The following is a 20,997-nucleotide window of genomic DNA, read 5'->3' as shown; positions in this document are numbered from 1 at the left end:
TATTTAAGTAAAAGTTAGTTAAATAGATTAATATATTACTGTTTTACAGTACCACAACAAATGATTAACCGCAGAGAAACGCAGCCAAAGCACTGCAGAACAATATCTACCTGGAACCTGCAACATCAAATCCCAGCTAACTGTAATGCAGTGGGTAGTCATGGCAGCAGCAGCCATTGCAAAGAGCAGAGCAAACAACCATCCATAAACTAAACTAAACAGTGCCAGCTGAATCCCCAGAAGCATCCGCTCTCTAATCCCATTTTCATACTGTAGGCTTTTGAGGAGGACTTGGCTGGCGGTAGGTGCTAGGCTAGCCCTGGTTGGCAGGCTTCCTCCAGCCCTGCTGAGAAAACATGGTCAGGCTAGGGATACAGTGGGAGATGGGAGTGGGGGAAGGGAACGGGGACTCTTTGGTTGGAGGGTGACGTCACTAGCCAATAGCCATCCAAACATGACTAGGGTGTCCTCTTAGTAAAAGCGAGTGAGTGATTTGGGTCATGTGACATGTTGACAGGTAATGGTGATTTGTGTGTCATAACCAACCGCTGCGGGGCTTGCTCCTTCAGCTCTGCCTCTAACATGCGTCCCAAATAGCACCTTACTGTATAGCACACTATAAAGAGAGGAATAGGTTGCCATTTGAGTCAGACAAAGGCACAGTAGGTTAGAAAGGTACACAAGACGGTCTACATCTTACCGAGCGTGGTGGTAATGGCAGATAAGTACACATGCTACTTGTAGCATCCCTTCACAGGCCTTTACCTTGAGCCTAATATGCTGCGAGAATCCCAGTGGCATCTTTATACACAATAACATGCTATGCTGAACCTTTCTTATATTTGTTGGTATGATTGACATACCAACAAACATTGTATTGTCACAAATATACAAAATGAGTGCATTTCCGTTCTAGTGTTCTATCCATCACAGGTCAATAAAGAGGTTCACTAATGTTCATTTAAACTGCACGGTTAGTTATTCTGAAAAATGGGCATCTCTCTTTTGGCTAAAAGAAAAATACACCATCACATTCAATTAAACAATTACCAGCAAAAGCAAAATGTGAATTTATTTCGGATTATAACAAGTTAAAAAATAATCAAGGGCAAACAAATAATTAGAATCAGTGCAGTTACAGTATGACATTATTGGGTTTTGTGCATAAATACATCTCTTAAAGGCCCAATGTAGCCGTTTTTATCTCAAAATCAAATCATTTCTTGTTAACAATTAGGTACCTTAGTGTGATTTTTGACCATTTTGATTGAAAACAAAGAAACAAAAATTGCTTCTTAGCAAGAGCAATTTCTCAAGCAAGAATTTAGCTAGGACTGTTTGGGAGTGGTCTGAGCGGGGAAAACTGAAAACGAGTTACTGTCAGAGAGGTTTGGAACTCTTTCTTATTAATCTATTAACCAATTTACCGCCTGGTGTTGTCATCAGGCAGGCCAAAACTCCATCCCAACAAAACAGGCAGAAATTTCAGGCAGTCTTTTCAAACAGCCGTTACACTAACATGGCATTATCATTTTCACAACTTCAAAGTATTATTCCAAAATCGCGTTGACTGCACTGGGCCTTTAACTCTATTTGCGAAGTGATGATAGAGCCACATTCCAAGCAGGAATTAAAAACAGAATTTAAGACCCAAATACATTATGAATCATCAAATCACAAACACATGCATTGAGAAGGGTACTGTGCATGTTCAATCTTGCATATCAGGTCAGATTTCCAGTACAGTGATTGAGGGACATGGATAAAGCAGAAGTGTTATTAAAAAGGTGGGTTTATTTACCATCTGTGTTTTGTCGTGCTCTCCATCCTTCACCATAGCGACAACAACCGTAGAATGGAGGAAGAAAGAGCAAAATAACAGATATGACGTCTTCTTGCTGAAAGTACAGCTCAATTCAAGTCTCAAAAAAGTTAAATATTATTTTACTTGGTCATTTACACCAGTAAAGTTGAAATAACGTTTACAATATGTAACAATTATCCTTTAAACTGAACTCAAATATTGTATTTCACTCAGAGTAATATCTGTTATTTTTGTAGTTAAACCCAGGGTTTGAATTTGACAAACAGATCCAGTAGCTATATCTCCATTCTTTCAATACAAACACTCATGTATGCACTTTCATGAGAACGAAATAGTTGTGTTACAAACTACGTAAATACACCTCAACATAAATACATAGACTGCCCTGAAGTATGATAACGTTCATGGCTGCTCGATTGTATTCATAGGAGTAACAGTAGCATGGCAGCCCACTTGTCAAGCATTCAGAGCAACTAAATGGACTTCAAAGGCAGTCCCAGTGAACGGTACATTGACTGTGGTAGTGAGCTTGTAATAAAACAAATCTAGGCTACGTTAAGAGAAAATGGTTAAAATAACAAACCCGAAAAAGGCTACAAATCCCAAACACACACATATAGTGCATTTGGAAAGTATTCAGACCCCTTTACTTGTCCCACATTGTTATGTTACAGCCTTATTCTAAAATGGATAAAATATATATATTTTTTTTCATCATTCTACACACAATACACCATAATGACAAAGCGAAAACAGGTTTAGACAGTTTTCCACATTTATTAAAACACACTGTCATCAGCTAGCTCTTTGTGCCAGCCGCCACCCTTCACTAATAGCATATCAGCCACCCTTCACTAATAGCATATCAGCCACCCTTCACTAATAGCATATCAGCCACCCTTCACTAATAGCATATCAGCCACCCTTCACTAATAGCATATCAGCCACCCTTCACTAATAGCATATCAGCCACCCTTCACTAATAGCATATCAGCCACCCTTCACTAATAGCATATCAGCCACTCTTCACTAATAGCATATCAGCCACCCTTCACTAATAGCATATCAGCCACCCTTCACTAATAGCATATCAGCCACCCTTCACTAATAGCATATCAGCCACCCTTCACTAATAGCATATCAGCCACCCTTCACTAATAGCATATCAGCCACCCTTCACTAATAGCATATCAGCCACCCTTCACTAATAGCATATCAGCCACCCTTCACTAATAGCATATCAGCCACTCTTCACTAATAGCATATCAGCCATATCAGCCCTCGCCTCAAATGAGTAAACGAATGTAATGATTACTATTTTATCTAAAACTATTTGCAAGCTCTTTAAAGATACAAATTAACCCTTTGAAGCACAATGTAGGCCTACACAATGGAACAGCATCTTTTAGCGGCATCTCCCCCATATGAAACAGGAGAGGAGATCTCATGTAATTCTAATGACCAACAGTCATTTGGACAGGCTGTTCAGAGGTATAGGATGCAAACAATGGGTTGGACATAAAAATAGCAGCATAGACACCACAGCCTGATAGAAAACCATGAGTCACTAGCCTACTCTGGCCTGGGGTAATAGAAGCCTAAGGAAACCTTTTCTGATTATATTTGTGTGAACCTAAAATGTTCCTAATCTTAGCTAGAAATTGTAAGAAAATTTGTTAAATAAAATAGTCTGCTCAAATGAAACATTAAAATGAGCCCACTTTTTAACACAGAGCCAATCGGTACCCTTTTGTTAGAATATCTTTACCTAGCCTATAGGTAAAGACAACACTTAGTGAGTCCACATGTCATGTGTCAAAAAGGACATACAAGTGTACTACTGCAAAGTCGATGTACATTTTACCACAATAGATTGACCGGTAGTACATATGTTCAACTATAGTCTATTATTGAGAGGGAGAACTGGGCATGAATGGAGTTGTGAGTGTGGATGTTTACTCCGTCACCAACCTTCAACGGCCCTCTTGAAGAAGACCTTGCAGCTTCCGCAGGTGAGGACTCCATAGTGGCAACCAGACGCCTCATCTGAACACACCAGGCAGATCTTATGGGTTGGACCGCTGGGCTTGGCAGGGGCTGACGACGTGGAGCCGCTGGCCTCGGGTCTCGCGGTTGGACTGCACAAACACAACACAAAAGGTTCATATCAGATCCATTCAAATTAAAAGTATTTTTAAAGAATCAGTTGTTTTAGTTTTACACAGGTGAATATCACTCAGATCCAGACAACTATAGACGGGTGGGTTGTTAAGCAACAAAACCAATGCACGTGCAACTTTGGGCAAAACAGAAGGGGTTGGCTGACATTCAAAGGATTATTGACAACATGTAAAGTTAAATATTTGGTGACAAAATATAGTTTATTGAAATCAAATGCATTTGCACAATATGCACCGGTTGTCTCTCAAATACAGTGCCTTCAGAATGTATGCACACTGACTTTATCCACATTTTATTGTGTTACAGCCTTAATTTAAAATGGTATTAAATCACTGGCCTACACACAATACCCCATAATGTCAAACTGACATTTTTACAAATCAATACAAATTAAAAGCTCAAATGTTTTGAGTCAGTAAGTATTCAACCCCTATGTTATGGCAAGCCTAAATCAATTCAGGAGTAAACATTTGCTTAACAAGTCACATAATAAGTTGCATGGACTGACTCTAATTACACTTTGGATGGTGTATCAATACACCTAGTCACTACAAAGATACAGGTGTCCTTCCTAACTCAGTTTCCGAATAGGAAGGAAACCGCTCAGGGATTTCACCATGAGGCCAATTTAAAAGAATTAAGTGTTTAATGGCTGTGATAGGAGAAAACGGAGGATGGATCAACATTGTAGTTACTCCACAATACTAACATAAATGACAGCGAGAAATGGAAGCCTGTACATAATACAAATATTCCAAAACATGCATCCTGTTTGCTATAAGGCACTAAAGTAAAACTACATAAGATTTTGCCAAAAAATTACTTTATGTCCTGAATACACTTTTAAGTCCAAATACATTACTTTGGGGCAAATCCAACACAACACATCACTGAGTACCAATCTTCATATTTTCAAGCATGGTGGTGGCCGCATCATGTTATGGGTATGCTTGTCAACGGCAAATAGGGATTTTTGGGGGGATAAGAAGAAACGGAACAGAGCTAAGTACAGGCAAAAAACAGGTAAAACCTGTTTCAGTCAGCTTTCCAACAGACACTGGGAGACACATTCACCTTTCAACAGATCAATAACCTAAAACACAAGGCCAAATATACACTGGAGTTGCTTACCAAGACAACATTGAATGTTCCTGAGTGGCCCAGTTACAGTTGACTTAATTAACTTGAAAATCTATGGCAAGACTTGAAAATGGCTGTCTAGCAATGATTTAACAACCTGATTAACAAACTTAACAGAGCTTGAATAATTTTTTAAAGAAAAATGTGCAAATATTGTACAATCCAGGTGTACAAAGCTCTTAGAGACTTACCCAGAAAGACAGCTGTAATCGCTGCCAAAGGTGATTCTACTATGTATTGACTCCGGGTGTTGAATACTTATGTAATCAAGAGATACGCGTTTTATTTTTCATGATTGTTTTTACAAATGTTATAATTTTTTTTTTACTTATACATTTATTTTGTGTAGATCGTTGACCAAAAAACGACAATGAAATCAATTTTAATCCCACTTTGTAACAAAATGTGGAAAAAGTTAAGGTGTGAATACTTTGACTGCACTGTACATGGTTACAGTCGTTGGTTAGCAAGCTAGCTAATTTGAGCTATATTAGCATAGACGTGACATAAGTCAAAACACCTCAAAATAAGACATGGTATCAAGAACAAGAAAGAACTAGCTGAAACTAGCCACCTACGATTGCCCACATGGCAGCTTCTCGTCACTGTTGCTAGCTATCTGACCGTTCAGAATCATAAAAGACTGCCTTTTACCCCTGAGATACACGTGCATCATTTTCATGACGTTGTCAGGCAACCCGTGTATAGGCAATTTATGAGGGATTATTGGTGTTCAGCAAGAACATTTGACAATAGCAATCAAAACAGCTTAATATTATCTGTGTTTTGTCTGACTTTCATCCAAAGAGTCATCTGAGTTATTGCAAAGCAAACAATTCTTAATGCAAGGTTGTTAATCATAACACAGGTAGTTGCCTAGAAAATATATGGCATTTATGGTTACGCCAGGAGAGTAACGACTGAGGTTTTAATCTCACACTCAAGCATCAACTGAAGGATACTGTAATATACTGCCATGTCTGAGCCAGGATAATTACCCGCCTTGGTTGCAATTCTACGATTGTAATTATCTCCGACTCCCTTTCACATTAAATTAACGACGCTATGAAACTACAGAAACTTAACACTACTTTGTCAAAGCAATGCTGACAGACGTACACTAGGAGTAACCTTTTAACGCCTCGTCAGACAAAAAGCATTTACTAATTTCTAATACAATCCATAGGAAGATTTTAACAGCATTAGGTAAAGCTTTCCACCCTAGTTTGCTTTGCCAACACAATAGACAGGGCTTATATTATAGACTACAAAAGGGAAGCACAGATGCGAGCTGCCCAATGACACGAGCCTATCAGACGAGCTAAATTACTTCTATGCTCGCCATGAGAGCATCAGCTGTTCGGGACGACTGTGTGATCACGCTCTCCGTAGCCGATGTGAGTAAGACCTTTAAACAGGTCGACATTCACAAGGCCGCAGGGCCAGACGGACTACCAGGACGTGTACTCCGAGCATGCGCTGACATTTTCAACCTGCTCCTGACCGAGTCTGTAATACCAACATGTTTCAAGCAGACCACCATAGTCCCGGAGCCCAAGAACACCAAGGTAACATGCATAAATGACTACCAACCCATAGCATTTACGTCTGTAGCCATGAGGTGCTTTGAAAGGCTGGTCATGGCTCCAAGAAGCTCTAGATCCACTCCAATTCGCATACCGCCTCAACAGATCCACAAATGATGCAATCTCTATTCCACTCCACAATGCCCTTTCCCACCTGAACAAAAGGAATACCTATGTGAGAATGCTGTTCATTGACTACAGCTCAGCATTCAACACCAAAGCTCATCACTAAGCTAAGGACCCTGAGACTAAATACCTCCCACTGCAACTGGATCCTGGACTTCTTGACAGGCCACCCCATGTGGTAAGGGTAGGCATTAGGGGTGCTTGCTTTGTCCCCTACTGTACTCCCTGTTCACCCACAACTGCGTGGCAGGCCAAGCACGACTCCAACACCATCATTAAGTTTGCTGACGACACAACAGTGGTAGGCCTGATCACAAACAGCGATGAGGCAGCCTATAGGGAGGAGGTCAGAGACCAGGACAACATCCTCTCCCTCAATGTGAGCAAGACAAAGGAGCTGATCGTGGACTATAAGAAAAGGAGGGCAGAACAGGCCCCCATTAACATTGATGGGCTGAAGTGGAGCAGGTCGAGAGTTAAGTTCCTTGGTGTCCACATTACCAACGAACTATCATGGTCCAAACACACCAAGACTGTTGTGAAGAGGGCACGACAACACCTTTGCCCCTCGGGAGACAGAAAAGATTTGGCATGGGTCCCCAGATCCTTAAAATTACACAGCTGCACCATTGACAGCATCCTGACCGGTTGCATCACCGACTGGATTTATATACTAGGCAGTGTAGACTGTTCTCTCTGCTACCGCAAGGCAAACGGTAAGGGAGCGCCAAGTCTAGGACCAAAAGGGTCCTTAATAGCTTCTACCCCCAAGCCTGCTGAACAATTAATCAAATGACCACCCGGACTATTTACATTGACCCCCCTTGTTTTTACACTGCTGCTACTTGCTGTTTATTATCTATGCATAATCACATGACAAATTACATCAACTAACCTGTACCCCCGCACATTGACTCAATTTACATTATCAAGCATTGTCACATCACCTCCCCATACAACCCCTGTATATAGCATCGTTATCGTTTTGTAATTTTCTTGTTACTTTTAGATTTTTTTTGTTTTTTACTTTAGTTTATTTGGTAAATATTTTCTTAACTCTATTTCTTGAACTGCACTGTTGGTTAAGGGCTTGTAAGTAAGCATTTCACGGTAAGGTCTACACCTGTTGTATTCAGCGCATGTGACAAATAACATTTGATTTGATTATGTAACTTATTTAAGAGATCATGAGAAGTGGGCCTAACGTCTATAGACTAGGGCATGGCATTTACATTCAATACGAGTCACGCAGCTGAGGGAGGCCCAAAGAGTATGACCTAAATTCAAAGGCCAGTCTAATGGTCATTGGAAAGACGACACTTGTTTATATAAGTGGTGGTGATGGGGGGGGGGTTGGACTTTGGCAGGCAGCCAAGCCATTCACAGCTAGGCTGGATTTAGGCTGACTAAAAGGCTGCTTGACAGCTCATTCCATGAAAATATTCCCCGTTTACACTACTATCCCCCGGACACCAATTGCCTGCGACTAGCAAACTAATAAATGCCTAAAGTATGAGTAAACAAAAACTTCAATTAATAGCCCAGGAGCTTATTTGCTTAAATCACTTAGAAGCCTGTCTGTAATAAGCACATTTTATTTGAGCCAGGTATCTATTTCCTTAATGCACACAGCTTTGCTCATTTGCATAGTAAATTGTTTAATTCCAGCATTTTAATACATTTCTTCATTTCCTGCACTAATGTGTTATCATTTACACACCGTCACGTTTTCTGTCTTACTATGCCTCTATATATAAAAAATATGAATATATAATATATATATTTTCCTTTACAGAATAATTATTCTTCTCTGACTGCATTTGGCAGTTCTTACCTTTGCCACTAGAGTGCAATCAGGCGATTGATGGGGGTCTGTACTCCCGAAGTTGTTGACTGTATTTGTGCTTGCCATTTAACTAGCAGTTCTCAGCTGTTAGCAACCAATGGCTAGCAGTTTCTTACTGTCGGTAAAAACAGATGATTGCCATAATCTTTGAGTCATTACTGACTTATTTAATGTAATCAAGCATTAAACCTCGTAAACTTTCATGGTAACCCCGTAAGCAATTAATTTAGACCAAGTGTTTATTTGAAACAAGCAGTTACTTACTTGCTGAAATGTGTGCCGCTGCCCGGCTTTTAAAAAGGGCTATTTGAGACACCGTTTAATTGAAGTTTTATAGTATGTGTAAACTAAAAAACATATAGTATGTGTAAACTTATTCTAAAATGAAATTTTTCCCTCAATCTACACACAAAACCCCATAATGACAAAGCAAAAACTGTTTTTGAGAATTGTGCATATATATATATATATCCTCGAGTCTTCTTGGGTAGGACGCTACAAGCTTGGCACACCTGTATTTGGAGTTTCACCCATTCTTCTTTGCAGATCTTGGAAGAGTCTTTGTGGTTCCAAACTTCTTCCATTTAAGAATGATGGAGGCCACTGTGTTCTTGGGGACCTTCAATGCTGCAGAAACGTTTTGGTACCCTTCACCAGATCTGTGCCTCGACACAATCCTGTCTGAGCTCTACGGACAAATCCTTCGACCTCATGGCTTGGTTTTTGCTCTGACATGCACTGTCAACTGTGGGACCTTATATAGACAGGTGTGCCCCTTTCCAAATCATGTCCAATCAATTGAATTTACCAATCAAGTTGTAGAAACCGCTCAAGGATGATCAATGGAAACAGGATGCACCCGAGCTCAATTTTGAGTCTCATACCGAAGGGTCTGAATACTTATGTAAATAAGGCATCTGTTTTTTATTTTTAATAAATGTGCAAACAAATCTAAAAACCTGTTTTTCCTTTGTCATTATGGGGTATAGTGTGTGTAGATTGAAAAGCGGGAAAAAAGTATTTAATACATTTTAGAATAAGGCTGTGACATAACAATAGAAAAAGTCAAGAGGTCTGATTACTTTCCAAACTAAAACGACTAAAACGACTTTAGCAAAGGTCTTTCAAACTAAAACGACTTTAGCTATGGTCTTTCAAGTCATGGAGTTCTTTATTTTTACAAGACCACAGATATTAAAAACAGCAGATAGTGATAAAGCTGTCGTCATAACTTATGGAAAACTACAGATGCTGTGTGAAGCCGGAAGTATTTGAATTTGAAGGGCGCCATAATACTGAATGGGGTTGAATGGCACCCCAAATGTTTTTTTTTTGCTAAGGATAATGGTGAAAGTGGCCATAACTAGCAAAGGATCATGGTCGATGTAGTCGTTTTCATCCTGCCTGAGCGAGTCAACCTTAATGTCTATGGCATGTGAGCGCAACCCTCTTCGTAGCCTGCCGGCCAGTGATTGGTTCGTGTCAGCATGTGGTCCTTTGTGATGACAAATGTAGTAGTATCTCGATTTGTAGTGAACTTTAAAATAATTTACCGTGGGGATCGAACTTGCTCATAATAAACACATTTTAGAGCCCAAAACATCCATCTATTTTGTTTGGCATTTATTGCGATCGCAATTTACATAGGCTTTCTAGGGCAGATCAGGGATTTTGGCGCTACACAGTAGCCGACCAGCAGAGCTCATAACTTCACGCTCCATACCAGACACTGGGGGCCTGAATAGGGCACAGACAGGTGAGGAAACTTCAAACTTCAACCAACACCTCATGTGGAGGATGCATACAAGGTAAATGTGGATGCTTTATATTGACCATCAGGGTGTACTGTACCCTTTCCATGCATACTAAATGTTTGCACTTCTGGTGACTTGAACTACATTGCATACTCTATGAATATGACCATAACACATAATTTATGGCTTTTATGTGAGGTGGGGGGTGATTATGACATTGCCAGCAGTAAGAATTGAGTTTGATTTCCAAAAAGACAAGGACTGTAGCTTTCAAATTATATGTACCCAAACAACCACAGGGTTGACGATTTCTTCATAAAATCAGCCATAAAATATCTAAGGCTTTACAATTAGGGTGAAAACTTGAATAAAATGTTGGGTATTGAGTGGGTTAAAATCTTCCTAGAAGTCAGAGGGTGCACGGAGGGACATATCAAAATAAAGAATTTTGGCACATTAGCAAGTCTTTATTCATATAAAAAATCTGATTGAATTCTCCATGTGGTCTATATTAAAAAGGACACTTCATTTAATATAGCAGGCTTTTAAAATTCTATATTGGTGCACAATTTCTACTTAAAATAACAAATTGATTTCGTGGAATGACCCTAATACAGCAGCAAAAATTGCTTACACCTTAGCATTTTGAAAGGGGAAAAAAAACGTGGACTTTGAAAAGTGACCACCGGGTGGTCTGATAGACTCCCGCCCATTTCAGCCTCGGCCCTTCCTCCCACTACTCCCGGCCTACTCACTCGCTCTCCTCCCTCTGCATCAGAGCTTTGTGGCACTCAGCCATGCAGTATCAAGCGTCAGTAGGAATGCCCCCACACTGAACCAGAGAGCAACGAACACAAACCCCCTCGCACACACACACACACACACTTAAAACTGCAATTCTGCTAAATGCAAGAACAGCCTAAACCACGATAAGGTGAAAAATGCAATGAAGTAGGTTTCAGTTCAATGACCTTGGTTAATCTATTTCCGCCTACACAACTCTCATTCTGTAGGCAGCACAAACTGGAGAGAGCGTAATAAAGTAACACTAAAATCAAAGAGACAACATGAACAAGACAGACAGTGTGGGAGATGGTGTTACTAACAAACCATTCAACCTTGTTTAATTGCACAATTTTTATACATACACACATACATATATATATATATACATATATATACATACACATACATACATATACATATATACATATATATACATACATATATATACACATACATACATATATACATATATACACACACACACACACACACATATATATTTCCGTGTGTATGTATGTGTATACATATGTATGTGTGTGTGTGTATATATATATATATATCCGTATATATACACACATATGCATTGGAGGTCGACCGATTAATCGGAATGGCCGATTAATTAGGGCCGATTTCAAGTTTTCATAACAATCGGAAATCGGTATTTTTGGACACCGATTTGGCCGATTTTTTTAATATATATTTTTTTACACCTTTATTTAATCTTTATTTAACTAGGCAAGTCAGTTAAGAACACATTCTTATTTTCAATGACGGTGGGTTAACTGCCTCGTTCAGGGGCAGAACGACAGATGTTTACCTTGTCAGCTCGGGGGATTCAATCTTGCAACCTTACAGTTAACTAGTCCAACGCTCTAACCACCCTGAGTACATTGCACTCCACGAGGAGCCTGCCTGTTACGCGAATGCAATAGAAGCCAAGGTAAGTTGCTAGCTAGCTAGCATTGAGCAGTGTTATATATTAGAGGACCAAAAAAGCCGATACCGATTAACTTCTCTGGGATATGTGGGACGGTAGCGTCCCACTTGGCCAAAAGCCAGAAAAAATGTAGCGCGCCAAATTCAAATATATTACTATAAAAATCAATCTTTCATGAAAGACACCAAATTAAAGCTACACATGTTGTGAATCCAGCCAACATGTCTGATTTCAAAAAGGATTTACGGCGAAAGCACACCAAACGATTGTTAGCTCAGTACATAGCCACAGAAAAACACAGCCATTTTACCAGCAAAAGATAGTAGTCACAAAAAGCAGAAATAGAGATAAAATTAATCACTAACCTTTGATTTTCATCAGATGACACTCATAGGATATCATGTTACACAATACATTTGTTTTGTTCGATAATGTGCATATTTATATCCACAAATCTCGGTTTACATTGGCGCCAAGTTCAGAAATGCCTCCAAAATATCCGGAGAAATTGCAGAGAGCCACGTCAAATAACAGAAATACTCATCATAAACTTTGATGAAAGATACATGTTTTACATATAATTAAAGATACACTTGTTCTTAATGCAACCACTGTGTCAGATTTCAAAAAAACTTTACGTAAAAAGCACACCATGCAATAATCTGAGACTGCGCTCAAAAATAACAACATTTCTCCGCCGTTGGAGTCAACAGAAATACGAAATTACATCATAAATATTCCCTTACCTTTGATTATCTACATCAGAATGCACTCCCAGGAATCCTAGTTCCACAATAAATCGTTGTTTTGTTCGATAATGTCCATAATGTCCAAGTACCGCATAACGTCGGACGAAAACTTCAAAAAGTTATATTACAGGTCGAATAAACTGGTCAAACTAAGTAGAGAATCAATCTTCAGGATGTTGTCATCATATATATCCAATAACGTTCCAACCGGAGCATTCCTTCATGTCTGTAGAAGTTATGGAACGCAAGGCGATATCATGAGGAAAGCGCGTGACCAGGAACTGGCATTCTGCATGACCACTGACTGAAACACCTCCCATCCGGCCCCACATCACACTAGAGGCTTCATTCCACGTTCTACAGACTGTTGACATCTAGTGGAAGGCGTAGGAAGTGCAAACAGATCCATATCTTACAGGGAATTGAATAAGCGATGAGTTGAACATTGACCAGTCTCAGAATTCTCACTTCCTGTTTGGATTTTTTCTCAGGTTTTTGCCTGCCATATGAGTTCTGTTATACTCACAGACATCATTCAAACAGTTTTAGAAACGTCAGAGTGTTTTATATCCAATAGTAATAATAATATGCATATATTAGCATCTGGGACAGAGGAGGAGGCAGTTCACTATGGGCACGCAATTCATCCAAAAGTGAAAATGCTGCCCCCTATATCAAAGAAGTTAATCGGCCGATTTTTTAAAAATGGATTTAATTTATTTGTAATAATGACAATTACAACAATACTGAATGACCACTTATTTTAACTCAAATATAATACATCAATAAAATCAATTTAGCCTCAAATAAATAATGAAACATGTTCAATTTGGTTTAAATAATGCAAAAACAAAGTGTTGGAGAAGAAAGTAAAAGTGTAATATGTGCCATGTAAGAAAGCTAACGTTTAAGTTCCTTGCTCAGAACATGAGAACATATGAAAGCTGGTGGTTCCAGGAAGCATAGGAACTGAGAAGTGGTCTGTGGTCACCACCTGCAGAATCACTCCTTTATTGGGGGTGTCTTGCTAATTGCCTATAATTTCCACCTTTTGTCTATTCCATTTGCACAACAGCATGTGAAATTTATTGTCAATCAGTGTTGCTTCCTAAGTGGACAGTTTGATTTCACAGAAGTGTGATTGACTTGGAGTTACATTGTGTTGTTTAAGTGTTCCCTTTATTTTTTTGAGCAGTGTATATATGTGTGTATATATATGTGTGTATGTGTATATATGTATATATGTATATGTGTATATATATGTACACACACATACATATATACACACTGTGTGTATGTGTGTATATATATGTATGTACACACATATATATATACACATATACACACACAATTTACAACTAAAACCAGATATAAAAGTATGAAGAGATAATGGACCTATATATATATTTTTTAAATCAACAAAATAAAAGCTGGCCAGTCAGAATCTAAAATGATGCATTCAGGAGTATTTTTGTCATGGCATGGGGTCCCTATTGAAATGTGTACAATTGCAGGAAATTAACGTGAAAGCTGCAAAATGTTATCTCCACCAAATGGCTAAATATGTAGAACTGCAGGAAATCAGCTTGAAAACCGCTCAATGCACATCCCTAATATTGGGTTGCCTTTTATAGCTGGTGGTATGCAGTAGAGATTCAGGCTGTTTCCCTCTACCGCCGGACTGAAGACTGTACTAGCTTCAGGAGGGCTGAGAGGCCTCTCAACAATCGGCTACAGGAAGAAGTCAGGACCCATGGGTCTCCAAAAAGTTATAGTTTCCCAGAATCCCAAGTCCTGTAGCAGCAGCGTTACGTCAAGTCAGTGAGGCCACACACAAACAGAGCTACGGAGGGAGGAAGGCTCAGGGCAGATTTTAAAATGAAACATAGCTGGGCTACAGCCAGACTTCTCCGGCTTCCTCCATTTTCTCACATCTTTTTTATTTGGATATTGCAAGCTGAAGCCTTTGTAGCAGAGGCACAACCTTACAGGAAATTGTTTGATATACACTCCCTGCAAAACTTTTCGATTGGTTTATATGCCAACATTTTGGATTTAAGATCAAATGTCTCATAGTACAAAGGTTTAATATGACTCAACAGAATGTCACCCTTTATTTGAGGATATTTTCATACATGTCTGTTTTATCAATTTCAGAGACAATCCGGTTGTGTAAACTTGTGAAATGATCACATCAAGGAGCGCTACCTCCAGATGTCAAACAGAACACTTGCTTGACAGTTGCCCCATCCAAGCAGGGCAGTGTGAACAGAATTGTCTTGGAGGTAAACACTCATACAGTATACATGGCATCCGGAAAGTATTCAGACCCCTTCACTTTATCCAAATTACAGCCTTATTCTAAAATGGATTACATTTAAAAAACGTCTCAAACTACACAAGGACAAAGCAAAAACACATTTTTAGAAATGTCTGCAAATGTACATGCAGTTGAAGTCGGAAGTTTACATACACTTAGGTTGGAGTCATTAAAACTTGTTAATTTCTTGTTAACAAACTATAGTTTTGGCAAGTCGGTTAGGACATCTACTTTGTGCATGACAAGTAATTTTTCCAACAATTGTTTAGAGACAGATTATTTCACTTATAATTCACTGTATCACAATTCCAGTGGGTTACATACACTAAGTTGACTGTGCCTTTAAACAGCTTGGAAAATTCCAGAAAATGATATCATGGCTTTAGAAGCTTCTAATAGGCTAATTGACATCATTTGAGTCAATTGGAGGTGTACCTGTGGATGTATTTCAAGGCCTACCTTCAAACTCAGTGCTTCTTTGCTTGACATCATGGGAAAATCAAAAGAAACCAGCCAAGACCTCAAAAGAATGTGTAGAACTCCACAGGTCTGGTTCATCCTTGGGAGCAATTTCCAAATGCCTGAAGGTACCACGTAGATCTGTACAAACAATAGTACAGAAGTATAAACACCTTGGGACCACACAGCCGTCATACCGCTCAGGAAGGAGTTCTCTCTCCTAGAGATGAACGTACTTTGTTGCAAAAAGTGCAAATCAATCCCAGAACAACAGCAAAGGACCTTGTGAAGATGAAGGAAACAGGTACAAAGGTATATATACCCACAGTAAAACGAGTCCTATAACATAACCTGAAAGGCCGCTTCGGAAGGAAGAAACCACTGCTCCAAAACCACCACAAAAAAGCCAGACTACGGTTTGCAACTGCACATGGGGACAAAGATTGTACTTTTTGGAAAAATGTCCTCTGGTCTGATGAAACAAAAATATAACTGTTGTTTGGCCATAATGACCATTGTTATGTTTGGAGGGAAAAGGGGGAGGCTTGCAAGCCGAAGAACACCATCCAAACCGGGAAGCACGGGGGTGGCAGCATCAGGTTGTGGGGGTGCTTTGCTGCAGGAGGGACTGGTGCACTTCAAAATAGATGGCTTCATGGAGGAAAGAAAATTATGTGGATATATTGAAGCAACATCAAGAGAAGAAGTTAAAGCTTGGTCGCAAATGGGTCTTCCAAACGGACATTGACCCCAAGCATACTTCCAAAGTTGTGGCAAAATGGCTTAAGGACAACAAAGTCAAGGTATTGGATTGGCCATCACAAAGCCCTGACCTCAATCCCATAGAAAATTTGTGGTCAGAACTGAAAAAGCGTGTGCAAGCAAGGAGTCCTATAAACCTGACTCAGTTACACCAGCTCTGTCAGGAGGAATAGGCCAAAATTCACCCAACTTATTGTAGGAAGCTTGTGGAAGGCTACCCGAAACATTTGACCCAAGTTAAACAATGCTACCAAATACTACTTGTGTATGTAAACTTCTGACCCACTGGGAATGTGATGAAAGAAATAAAAGCTGAAATAAATCATTCTCTCAACTATTATTCTGACATTTCACATTCTTAAAATAAAGTGGTGATCCTAACTGACCTAAGACTGGGAATTTCTACTAGGATTAAACGTCAGGAATTGTGAAAAACTAAGTTTAATTGTATTTGGCTAAGGTGTATGTAAACTTCCGACTTCAATTGTAAGAATTCAGACCCTTCGCTATGAGACTCGAAATTGAGCTCAGGTGCATCCTGTTTCCATTGATCCTTGATGTTTCTACAACTTGGAGTCCAACGGTGGTACATTCAATTGATTGGACATGATTTGGAAAGGCACACACTGTCTATATAAGGTCCCACAGTTGAAAGAGCAAAAACCAATCCATGAGATTGAAGGAATTGTCCGTAGAGCTCCTAGAGACAGGATTGTGTCGAGGAACAAATCTGGGGAAGGATACCGAAACATTTCTGCAGCATTGAAGGTCCAAGAACACAGTGGCCTCCATTCTTAAATGGAAGAAGTTAGGAACTTCAAGACTCTCCCTTGATTTGGCCGCCCGGCCAAACTGAGCAAACGGGGGAGGGGGGCCATGGTCAGGGTGGTGACCAAGAACCCGATGGTTCCTCTGACAGTGCTCTAGAGAACCTTCCAGAAGGACAACCATTTTATTTATTTAACCTTTATTTAACTAGGCAAGTCAGTTAAGAACAAATTCTTCTTTACAATGACTGTCTACCAACGCCAAACCCGTACGACGCAGGGCCAATTGGGAGTCCCATAGGGCAGCGCACAATCACGGCCGGCTGTGATACAGCCTGGAATCGAACCAGGGTCTGTAGTGACGCCTCTAGCACCGAGATGCAGTGCCTTAGACCCTGCACCACTCGGGAGCCCAAAACCATCTCTGCAACACTCCACCAATCAGGCCTTCATAGTAGAGTGGCCAGACGGAAGCCACTCCTCAGTAAAAGGCACGACAGCCCGCTTGGAGTTTGCCAAAAGGCACCTAAAGGACTTGCAGACAATGAGAAACAAGATTCTCTGGTCTAATGAAACCAAGATTGAACTCTTTGGCCTGAATGCCAAGCGCCATGTCCGGAGGAAACATGGCTCCATCCCTACTGTGAAGCATGGTGGTGGCAGCATCATGCTGTGGGGGTGTTTTTCAGCAGCAGGGAATGGGAGACTAGTCAGGATCTAGTGAAAGATGAACGGAGCAAAGTACAGAGAGACCCTTGATGAAAACCTGCTTAGGAGCTGACTGGGACCCAGACTGTTTTCCTGAGGTCTAGAGTTTTTCATCAGCTATCTGAGCAGCTAACCGATCGCTGCAGCTGTACATAGTCCATCTGTAAATAGCCCACCCAATCTACCTACCTAATCCCCATATTGTTTTTTTTAATTTTCTGCTCTTTTGCACACCAGTATCTCTACTTGCACATCATCATCTGCTCATTTATCACTCGTGTTAATCTGCTAAATTGGAATTACTTCGCTACTATGGCCTATGTTTTGCCTACCTCACGCCATTTGCACACACTGTATATAGACTTTCTTTTTTTTCTATTGTGTTATTGACTGTACGCTTGTTTATTCCATGTGTAACTGATGGTTGTTTTTGTTGCACTGCTTTGCTTTATCTTGGCCAGGTCGCAGTTGTAAATGACAACTTGTTCTCAACTAGCTTACCTGGTTAAATAAAGGTGAAATAAAAATAATATTATTTTTTTTAATACGTTTTTATTTTTTATTTTTTATTTTTTTTTTAAAGAGTTTTTCTTGATCTGGTAGGCTAACCAAGTAAAACTTTGGGTATGACATAATAAATCAGCTGTAAAAAAAAAAAAAAAATGTTTTATATGGGCTATGATGGGACCAGACTTTCTAATCAGGTAATTTAGTAAAAATAAAATATATATTTTAACTCATGGGGGGAAAGAACTCCTGGGCTCAGATTCACAAAACCTTCTTAAAGAAGAAATGTCTTAACTGCCATTTGCCCTTAAATATAGACTTAAGAAGTTAAGAAAAAAAGCTGTTCGTCAAAAAGCTCATGAAAGCAATTGAACATGTTCAATTCACAAACTTCATCTGAAAGTTTACTATTGCTTATTTTAAACCCAAGAACGTTTTAAAACAGTAGTCTCAGAAAGAAATATGCTAACATAATTGCCATTACTAGCTAGATAGCTAAAACGGTTTCCTATCAGCAAAGATATGAGAAGTTCGTAAGAAAATCATTAAATCTTAAAAATATTGTTGAGGAATTGCACTTACGAACCCTTATGAACTTTTTATTTAAGAAGCTTCTAAAGTTTTTGCGTAAGAAGTGTTGTGAATATGGGCCCTGGTCCTAGGGAGGATAAAAACAAAAATCCTGTCAAACAAATCAAGAGGCGGATCAGGCTAAACAACAGTACTTTGTCCCTCTTTTCAACGCTTGTGTGTCAATCTTTTTTATTAAACAAAATCAAAAGTGCTGGGGCAAATGCCTGCTCGCCCACGTTTGCCGGGGGCCTTGCTGTGCTCATCTCTTCATCAAGGATTCAAGGAAATCGCCACACAATGCTACAAATGAAAAAACAACCTATAATGATCTATATGTATTTTATTTTGGGGTGTTGGGAATGGCCAGCTCAACAGCTCAACTCCCTGGTGAATTATACCCATGTTTTTAGTCACAATTTGCTTTTACCACATGTAGCCTAATGATTTGCATGACATTGATAAAAATGAAGCATGGCTTGTTGTAATGATGTAAGGTAGACCTACTGTACTTTTATATTAGTATTAGAGGGGTAATCATTCATTTCTGATAAATCAAATCCAGCTTTATTTATACAGCACATTTCATACACGGAATGAAACAATGTGCCTCACAGGAAAAAAAACAATCAAAACAATGAAAATAGAAACAATATTTAATAATTACCACACATAGGATAAAAAAACCAAAAGAATAATAAAATTGAAACAACGAAAAAGCACCCTGAGGAAAAGCAAAGCTAAAAAGATATTTTAAGATCTCTTTTAAAAATGTCCAGTTTCGGCCCCCCTCAGATTCTCTGGCAGGCTATTCCAGAGGCTGGGGGCATGGTAACTAAAGGCTGCCTCTTGGTCCTAGGCTTTGGGATAGTTAAAAGGCCAGTGAGAGGACCCGAGGGACCTACTGAGTACATAACTTAAAAGCACATCTGACATGTATTGGGGAGCACATGCACAATCGTGGATTGATTTAAAAACCAAAATAAAAACCTTAAAATTAATTCTAAAACTCACAGGCAGCCAGTGCCGAGACTTTAAAACTGATGTAATGTGTGCTCTCCATATGGTCTTGGTCAGTACCCGTGCTGCAGCATTCTGTATGTTTTGCAGCTGACCAATGGCTTTCTTGGGTAGAACAGACATGAGAGCAACACAGTAGTCAAGCCTGCTTGTAATAAAAGCATGGATGAGTCTCTCAGCCTGAGAGAGAAACAGCCCCACCGTGGCAATGTTCCTCAGTTGTTTTAAGCTATTTTGGTCACATTCCTAATGTGTGATTCGAAATAGAGTTCAGAATATAAAATAACACCTAGGTTTTTTACCTGGTATTTTATCTTTTTTGCCCGTGAATTAAAATGTGTGGCCAGATTCTCTCGATGTGCTTTGGCTCCAACAATTAGTACATCAGTCTTGTCTTGATTTCGCTCAAGGAAGTTGTAAGCCATCCAAGTATTTAAAATCACTAATACTGTATAATAATTTAGCCGTTGAGCTAAAATCCTCTGGTGATAGGCTAGCGTTACTTGATAGACATATTGTTCGCTTAAGTTAGCAGTAACTGTGCTTTTGTCTTGAAGCTAAAATGTAATGATTTTACAGACAAGAAAATAAAACCTTCAATTGTCTGCACATGCTTGTGAATTGTTGCATTATTCAAGAGTGTAATATGGTTTTGTTGCAATAATTAAAAGAGTGCAGGCCTAATTTAGTCCGCAATGCTTAGACTCCTGGCTAGTGGCTACTGTGACACTTACTGTATTTTTACGCTGCGAAGCAAGAACGTCAACCAAACCCTCTCTTGGCTCATGACATTCCCGATGCTAATGTGAAATTTAAAGTGGATGTACGTACATATTAGGTAAATTGAAACTCTCAGTCAGAACAAGGAATAAATAATACTTATTTCTCAAGAGAGTAGTGTGATAAGAGAAATATACTGCAGTTTAGAAACATCGGCATGTTGTAAAAATCAAC

The 20,997-nt window shown here is 39.4% G+C and overlaps 1 protein-coding gene across 3 annotated transcripts in view; it reads right to left on the bottom strand.

Annotated features, from left to right (window-relative positions):
- Positions 1 to 20,997, bottom strand: part of LOC120056866 (glucocorticoid receptor) — a 106,372-nt gene that overhangs the window by 23,668 nt on the left and 61,707 nt on the right. For 2 of the 3 annotated variants that reach the window (XM_039005119.1, XM_039005120.1), the window contains exons 3-4: positions 3,797 to 3,963; positions 1,802 to 1,828 (exon numbers count right to left, since the gene is read on the bottom strand). In XM_039005119.1, coding sequence (XP_038861047.1) covers positions 1,802 to 1,828; positions 3,797 to 3,963 — 194 coding nt within the window. The remainder of the gene's footprint in view (positions 1 to 1,801; positions 1,829 to 3,796; positions 3,964 to 20,997) is intronic. The other variant, XM_039005121.1, reaches the window with a different exon arrangement.

The sequence above is a fragment of the Salvelinus namaycush genome, chromosome 12, assembly GCF_016432855.1.
Source record: "Salvelinus namaycush isolate Seneca chromosome 12, SaNama_1.0, whole genome shotgun sequence".
NCBI lineage: Eukaryota > Metazoa > Chordata > Actinopteri > Salmoniformes > Salmonidae > Salvelinus > Salvelinus namaycush.
This window is presented reverse-complemented; position numbering and strand designations above follow the sequence as displayed.